Consider the following 9,562-nt stretch of genomic DNA (forward strand, 5'->3'; position numbering starts at 1 on the left):
TTACTTTATTAATTTGATATTACCCATGTGGATTGCAAAGTTTTTCTACTAAATTGGTTATTAAACAGTTGAAACAGTGAAAGATCGAATGCTTTCATTCTTACAAGAGGAACCTATTTTCCTTGTATTGGATCTTAAACCCACACCACACACACCACAACACACACAACACACACACATATATATATTATATATCTATATATATATATATATATCTAGATATATATACCTATATATATAATCTATATATATATATATATAAATATTATACTACATACACAATGCAGGACTGAGGAAAAGGTACTTGATATGTAAAATGTAAATATTACGTAAATTTTCACTTTGACTTTTTGCGTGAATCGGCGATGAAAGCAGATTTGGTACAGAAACAACTGTAACTGATGATTAAATATGTGTTCAAATCATTCTTTGTCTTCTCATATATATATATATATATATATATATATATGTGTGTTGTGTGTGTGTGTAACAATTGTATATAATATATATTATAATGATAATTATTCTCCGACTTGAAGCGACAATTTTTAAATCTAAACAAATGACTGAAAAATGATGATCTAGCCTCAGGCTGAATCGAACTCACAAATCGACGCTTTCATGGCTCCTTGCGAAACCGATTATCCAAACGCTCACTCATCAATTTCAGTCAAATTTAGTTAATATATAGTTAAACTGTCTTGATACTACATAAACAATATTTTTGCAAATATCTTTGCGAGTTACGGAGTGAAAGCTACTATGGAAGGCTCATGGTATAATAACTCTATGATAATTGTACACAATATATATCATAATGATATTTATCCTTCGAAGTGTAGCCTGCAGTATACACCTCGCTTGGATATTTACCAATGTTGAGATTCCGCTCGCTATGAAACATATGTAGCACGGATCTTATTTACTCCATTCCTTAACTCTTGTGTTCATATACGCAATCGCACACCCGGCAATCCTGGTCACCTACCGTGAAATATAAAAGGCACTTGTTTTCAGTTTATCGTAGTTCGATATGAAAAAATCCACAACCTTCCGTCTCAATAAACCAATATTGTCCCTGAAAATTGTGTTTTTTTTTTCTACGGATTGCTTGAAGCTAACTTTCTTCCTACACCTCGATTCCTGGACCTTACATTTATATATATATATATATATATATATATATATATACATATTTATGTCCATACATAATATATACATGCATACATACGTACATGCACGCACCCATACATACATACATACATACAACACATACATACATACATACATACATACATACATACATACATACATACATACATACATACATACATACATATATACATACATGCATGCATAAAGAAAATTCGGACCTCAGAACTCTCTGCATTCAATAAACAGTGGTCCACAATGATTTTGCAGTGCCAGTACTTAAACGAAGATTTGGGCCACTTGATGAGATCCAAGCCATTGATGTGAAAACCCTAAAGAAAAAACTAACAAGCACACATGATTTCCACATGGTTGAATTACAAGAAAGCATTCGAATCTGTTTCTTTCTGGATTATTCTAGGCACCTTTTGACTTGTTAGATTTCTAGAGTTTTCTTCAATGGGTTCTTAAAGCTATCAGACTTTTTATGATTGAGAGCAAAATGTCCCCTGTTCTCAACCTTTTCAATCTCGTCCACCCTACAATCTCATTTGATGTAGTCAATTGACAGAGGCCAACTACCCGCCTTTTGTGCTATTTACATGTACACCCACACCTTCAGGTTCTAAATTCATACACAATTTCCATTTCGCCAGAGTGTTCAGAAACAAACCACTTTTTCATCTCATCTCATCTAGTTTCAGCTCACGAGCTGTGGCCATGCTGGGGCACCGCCATTCGGTGTTGCTACCTGATTTTACTTCACGAATGCTTTTTAGCAATTGACTTATTATGTTCAGGACCGAATGAACAACTGCAACTCGTCTTTGCAAATATGGGATCCAGTACCGTGTCGACAACATGTCACATTCACTTCCTGCAAAGTTGGTCAATAAAACTTCCTTAGTGACCAGCTTCAAGTTACCATCAACATAGTTACTAAATATTTAGATTCTTCCATTAAATAATTTCATGGTCACAACATGTTCTAAAGCTCTTCGTGAGTCTGCAAGTCAACCTTGATTGCTATTGATTTCTAAAAAACCCATAACTATATCCTGGTCCTAGGTGTAAGTTTGTTCTGTATAAATCATCGACATCGATTTATTTCGCTGATAACAAATGCTGATTATGCATTCGATAGATTTGCTTACTGGAGCGTAGACGAATGGATGCATGGATGAATGTTTGCGTGTCTCTGTTTTGAGTGTGTACGTACGTGCAAGTGCGTGCCTTTGTGCAAGTATTATATATACATATACATATATACATACACACACACATATATATGTTGTATATATATGTGTGTGTGTGTGTAATATATATGTATGTATGTATATATATATATATATATATATATATATATATATATATAATATATATATATATATATATATGTATGTATATATGTGTATATATATATATATATATAAATATAAATATATATGCAGGTGTGGCTGTGTGACCAGGGTCTTGCTTCCCAATCGCATTGTTCCGAATTCAGTCCCACTGCGTGGCACCTTTAGCAAATGTCTTTTACGATAGCCTCGGGCCCATCAAATCGTTATAGGTGGATTTGGTAGACGGAAACTAAAAGAAGCTCGACATGTGCGTATGTATACGTGTGCACGTGTGTGTGTGTGTATTGCATCCGATCGTGGGGCTCTGATTCGGGAGTTTCAGGCTTTTGCCACTGTCATTCCCAGGTCTACTCACTCTAAGTAGTAATACTTGTCTGGGTCCCAGATATGGATTATCTAGCATATGTGACAATAATCCATCTGATCGCGGGGACGCAGATATACCTTCGGTTGGTGACAGGGCTTGCAGTAGAACCTCCGGGAGTGAGGGATCTTTAGCTGTTGTCACATCATTTTTTCTTGGAGAGGGACATTCTGATGTAATACCTGCGGTTTCATGTGATTACTAGTCATCTCTTTTCGGTCTGTCATTAAGCACTAATCACGGTGACTCAAAATGTGGTGCCCGTGTTCTACAAGCGTTTATCACAGTTAATCCAATGGCGTACACACGTCTTTTTACGGTGATTTCATTTGTTATTCCTTCTGCTGGAAGACCTCCTGCGATGGAAGCATGGAGACGCACGCAAAGGTAACCTGTTCGAAACCCACAGTAAGTTACAACTTTTGTTAGTCACCTATGCTTCAAGCCGCGCAGATATGCAGCAGAGCTGAATAGTCATCTAAGAGGTCATGGTTGGAAAGTCAGATATGTTACTGACAACAAAGAAATACAAGGAGACGGCAATAATCTATGAACAGGGGCGGACTGAGCCATCGGTCAGTCGGGCACTGCCCGAGGGCCCGGAGCTCTGAGGGGCCCGCACTCTACATGTTAACTCTGCTAAAACACACATTCAAAAGGGCACGGTAAACAGTTAAGCCTGAGAGCCCCTAATACTCTCAGTCCGCCCCTGTCTATGAAGATCGAACGAGATCTGACCAATAAGTATCTGGACTGTTGCCATAATAACGAAGCTACAGCACGCAGAGTAAAGCCACTTGGCACAAATTCACCCTGAACTCTGCTGTGCATATGCACCAAGTTTAACGTTCTTGAACATTTCCGCTGTTTACAGCGGTGCTTGGAAGGGAGGTGTGTAGCGTGTGATCGTCGCATTGACCATGACAGAGAATGTTGTCATGGTGACAGCTACATGGAGGCCAACACAAAGTTGCAGAAAGTGTATGGAGAAGAGTGTATGTGCCGCACACAGAGGTACGAATGGTTCAGACGTTTCTAAGATGGCCGAAATAATGTCGATATTGCCGGATGTTCTGGGAGACCCACAACCAGCAGTATTGGTAAAAACATCGCAGATATGTGTGAGGGGAATCGTCGAATCACCATCTGTGAGTTATCAGAAAATGTGCAGATTAGTTACGGTTCAGTTCAGTCTATTATCACAGAAGGTTTAGGTATGTGATGCCTGTCTGCCAAGTTTGTGCCAAAACTATTTACAGCTGACCAAAAACACTCGGGTTTCCAGTTGCACAAGATCTCTTTGATTGTGTCGAGAACGATGAAAACATTTTGAAAACTTTGCGTAGGCCTCTGAACAGGAATCACCAAGATTTTGATAAAATTTGATGCAGGTTCTCTGCTCAACTTTCTCTGTCATGGTCAATGCGACGATCACACGCTACACACGTTCCTTCCAAGCACTGCTGTAAACAACGGAAGCGAGACAGAACGTTAAAACTTAGTTCGCATGCACAGCAAAGTTTAAGGTCAATCTGTGTAGAGCAGCTTCACTCTGCGTGGTTTAGCTTCGTTACTATAGCAATAGTCCGGATACTTATTGATCGAACCAAGTAAATCTATTAATATTTTGAGGTCGATTTTGGCTTTCATTTTTTGGAGTCGGTAAAATAAGTCGCAGTCGATGTAACCGGATTTACTGGCCTTGTGCAGAAATCGGACTCTAAAAGACGATGTTCCTAATGTTTTTCCTTTACTGTAATGAAAACGTTTAACATGGAATTGAAACTCTACCAAAATTCCTGTTATTTATTTTAAGATCTACTTACTCAGCAAATATGATTTACCAGAACTTACAACAAATATTCAACCAGATTTAAGGTAAAACCAGATTACTGGAACGTGCAAATGTGCTTCGCGAGGATACAGCTTGGACTCTAAATCCATACACATATGCGCGCGCGCGTGCGTGTGTGTGTGTGTGTGTGTGTGTGTGTGTGTGTGTGTACATACGTGTACACGCATGGAAGGAAACACTGACTTGATACAACGACCAGGAAATCTGATAACAGAACTTAATGTTAGAAAACTACTGAGCAATTATTATTGCGTGGTCCTTATATTTTATGTTCCCTTCCTGAACCCCACTGAATGTATTTCCGTTCGCAGCAGCGATTCTCGTAGAACACGTGTCAAACAGGTTCCCCGGAGAATATCGCCATCATACATCAGTGCACATGTGGTATGTTTGCGTGTGTATATGTATGGGTGGATTTGTATGTATGCATCTGTGTGGATGGATGGACGGATGACTTGTATGCAAGCATATGTGTGTATGTATATTTATGTATGTATTCAAGCATGCATATATATGTAAATATATATATGTATTCATGTTCACAAGTGTATTTGAGTATTTGTACGGGTATCTTTGCATGCATGCATGTGTGTGTTTGTGTTATTTGTACATGCACACCTATAGAAAACTTCTCGCATACACAGTCACATACGCACACATATATATATAAATACATACACACACAAACACAGATTCAGCTAATCCAGTGGTGCTTATAAAAAAAATCTCTTTAACGTCTCATTCTACAGAACACTGGATATATCGAACGACACAAAAGAAAACCATTAGGACTGAATAAAGTTAGAAATAACGAGAGAATTATAGGATCGCTTTCTTCTCTTTTTTAGTTTCAGCTCAGAGCTGCGGCCATGCTGATGCTCCGCCGTTTAAAATTATACTGCGCTGCCGTGACCAGGATGCGAACCTGGGTTACCACGGCCACAACGTGGGGTCCTAACCACCAGACGATCACGGCTATACCGCAGTATGATAAGATTTATTTAACCATTGGAAATTCTTGTATAACAATGATTCCCAAACTTTTCCAGGCTTCCGCCCCCTTCGCACCCAGCACCCTACCCCAACTACCCATCCCAGACATAGACCTCTTTCTGAAGCAAATTTAAAGGAACTGCATTTCACAAATAAAACTTAACTTAAGGAACCCATTATTTTGTTGTTTTTACCCTATTATCGCCCCACTTTTGACATGAATTGCTACCCTACTATCACCCCGCTTTTCTTCATACCCCTTAGAATTTTCCACCACCCCAGGGGAGCAATATCGCCCAGTTTGAGAAGCACTGTTATATAACAACAACTGTTTCGCAACTTAAAACATGTAGAGATAATTTATTTTATTATATTTTATGACAAGTAAAGTACTTACATGCTTGCTTCAATATAGACAGTCTTTAAATTAATGCAGATATTAAGCAACGTAAAGATTTTTCATATTAATGCAGACATGTAAGCGCTTTACTTCTAAAATACGATAAAATAAATTATGAAATATGATAAAATAAATTATCTATAGATGTTTAAAGGTACGAAACAACTGTTGTTATTTATGTGTGTGTGTGTGTGTGTGTAAAATCAATTTTAAAAAAAGCGAAAAAAGAAAACGATAAACAAGCAAATGTGAAGACGTAGCACAAGCAATGTATTAATATGACACTCGGAGAAAGAAGAGAGTTGTTTTACGATTCGGGCATAGCTCTTCGTTAGAAACAGGAAAAAATCGCCAACAGTCCACGTAGGTTTACATTTCTGAAGTCATTGGAAGTAGAAGAAGGAAGAGAAAGTACTTTCTGCGTCAGGAGAGTGTGAAGATGTATATTTATTGCTCCTCGGTAGCGCTATATATATATATATATATATCTTGCTACCGAAGAGCACTCCAATATGCACCCTTGTCCCTTCTCTCGTAGAGACGCATCCCACCTGGCACCTAATTTCTCGTCCGTTTTTTACTACAATAATTTTTTTAATTCATTTTCCTCCAATATATTTTATCTGATGAAAGACTTGCGGCCGAAACGTCTGAACTCGTTCTCTTTCGTTTAAGTGTTAAACGAATACATTTCTTAAAATTTCTACCTCCTACATTGTTTTCCCTTTGTGTTCCTTACTTTTACCACACACACACAAGACTCTATATGTCCATTTTCTTTATATTTTCAGCAGATGGTAGATCCGAAGATGAAACTGAAAAACACTATAGCCGTAGAGAAGAATGAGATCAATCCTCATGAAATCCCTGCCAAATTGAAATATATGCACCGGCCGCCCAGAATCACTCCCAACTATGGCAACAAAAGATACTGCATGGCAAATGCATTCGTTCTGAAAACGAAGCTTTCTCGTGTTTTGCTCTATGACAACGTAACTCAGCAGTTTCTTTTGGGGCGTAAATTAAACAGCCTCAACAGTGAACAAGAGAAAGTTGCCCGACTGTGTGATCTCCACAGAAAGACATTCTTTAACCAAAGTCACTTAAAAGACTTACGTCAGCATCACTTTGGGAAGCGTACCGACGCTAATATGGCACTGATAAATGCTCAGTCAGAACTGAAGACAAATAATGGACACTTTCGGAACCCTTCTCTACAAGATTTTAAGGCTCCAGGGACGACAGAGTTGCCCCCATTGAGGTCTGCAAATTCAAATTTTGAACAGAAACTAAAATCGACACTGTTTTTCAAAAACAGACATCAAAGTCACCCAGAAAACGGTTCCTCGAAATTTGGTAACATGGATTATCAGCGGGGTAAGCTTCTCAAATTAGATAAGCGCTTTCTTTCGCTCGAGAAACTTCTAACTCCGTTTACTTAAATGCATGCGGAAAGCATTTTATATTAACAATGACTTGAAGTGAGTGGGAGTCTTACTTTGGTTATCACGAATGAATTACGTCATTGATGCATTCAGAGGGGAAAGAATTATTCTGGCATCATAAAATTTCGTTATCAATCCCCAATAAATCACTCGTTACATGTTTACATAAGTATTGTTATTTGTTAAATTATGACCATTGATTAATGTTGTGCACATGATTACAATAGGGTGTGGATGGAATACATGCTGTCTTTATTATGCTGTTTGAATTCTTGTTGGTTTTCACGGCATTAAAATATATAAAAAAAAAGATCTCAACAAACTCGACTCCACCAGGGGTAACTGTGTTTTCATGCGCGCGTATTTCGATTATTAGAACAGGCACACCTTATCCAAGCGTGTCGTGGAAAAGTGACAACGAGCAGGTGTCAGGAAGGGTATCTGGCCGTCAGAGTGTCCAATTCCGTCCACGTCACTAAGGTAAAGGATATCTGTGTGAAAAGCAATTCAACATTTTACAACGAAAATGCCGATAGAAATGTTGGTTGGTTGCTTTCTCTCGTCACACTTTACATCGAGTGGAGAGAGGAAGGGAAGGGGAGAGAGAGCAAGTTGAGTGGCGTAACATTCTGAAACATATTTTTAAAGGGAATTTTGTAGAAATCAGTTTTCAATGTAGTCCGGTACCATTATGTTGATAAAACTTCTAAAAGTGTCATATTGCTTGTAAATATACAAATTTTACTTCAAAGAAATACACTTGCTTTAAAAATCGGTATAAATTTCGTCATTTTGGATTAACTTCAAGAAATTTGGCAAAATTAAAATTATAAATTTTTCATGTCATGTAACCGTATATTACTCAGTGTGACAAAACTACACTTGCAAACTTACCTGTCATACAAGGTGTCCGACAGGTAACGTATGACAACGGGTAACTCTTGTACAAGTGTGCGAATGCACTTACATCTGTTTTACTTGTTTCAATAATCAGCCTGCGGCCATCACTTTAAGAATTTGTAGTCTAACTTGTTTTTTATTTAAAAAAAAAAAAAAACCTGGTTCTTATTCTATCAACCTCTTTTGCCGAACCGTTAAGTTACAGGGACATAAATGCACCAACACTGGTTGCCAAGCGGTGGTGGGGGACAAACACAGACACAAAGACATCCACACCTAGATATATTTATATACACAATGGTTTCTGTCTAGCAAATCCACTTACAAGACACTGGTAGGCCCAAGGCAAGAGAAGACACTTGCTCAAAGTGACACACAGTGGGACTGAACCTGGAGCCACGTGGATGGGAAGCTAGTGTCAAGAAATAAATAATTCTTTCAGGACTTGGAAAGGTCTAGAGTAGACAGGTTTCACACTATGTAACATGATTTAATGGAATCTAGAATTTCAGGAATCAGACAGAGTGGCTAACTGGCTTCCGTGCCAGTGGCACATAGAAGGCACCATTACAGTGTGATCGTTACCAGCTTCACCTTACTGGCACTTGTGTCCTGTGCTAGTAGGGTGCTAAGAGCACCATCTGAGCGTGATCGTTGCCAGAGCGGCTAACTGGCTTCCATGCCGGTGGCATGTAGGAGGCACCATTCGAGCAGGATCGTTACTAGCATCACCTCACTGGCACCTGTGCCATTGGCATGTGTGTAAAAAAAAAAAAAATTCGAGCGAGGTTGTTGCCAGTACCGCCTGACTGGCCCCCATGCCAGTGGCACATAAAAGCACCCACTACACTCTCAGAGTGGTTGGCATTAGGAAGGGCATCCAGCTGTAGAAACTCTGCCAGATCAGATTGGAGTCTGGTGCAGCCATCTGGTTCACCAGCCCTCAGTCACTCGTCCAACCCATGCTAGCATGGAAAGCGGACGTTAAGCGATGATGATGATGATGAGATACATTGTTGTAAAAAAAAAAAAACTATTTCTGCATTGAAAGAAATACAAATGAAATTGAAAAAAAAAAAAAACAAACAGAAA

At 38.6% G+C, this 9,562-nt stretch overlaps 1 protein-coding gene across 1 annotated transcript in view; it reads left to right on the forward strand.

Annotated features, from left to right (window-relative positions):
* LOC118765306 overlaps nt 1-7,734 on the forward strand; it is a 28,848-nt gene extending 21,114 nt beyond the window's left edge. The window contains exon 2 of the mRNA XM_036507040.1: nt 6,912-7,734. Coding sequence (XP_036362933.1) covers nt 6,920-7,567 — 648 coding nt within the window. The 5' untranslated portion in view covers nt 6,912-6,919 and the 3' untranslated portion in view covers nt 7,568-7,734. The remainder of the gene's footprint in view (nt 1-6,911) is intronic.
* Nucleotides 7,735-9,562: the final 1,828 nt, after the last annotated feature.

Source organism: Octopus sinensis, linkage group LG11 (assembly GCF_006345805.1).
Source record: "Octopus sinensis linkage group LG11, ASM634580v1, whole genome shotgun sequence".
Lineage (NCBI taxonomy): Eukaryota > Metazoa > Mollusca > Cephalopoda > Octopoda > Octopodidae > Octopus > Octopus sinensis.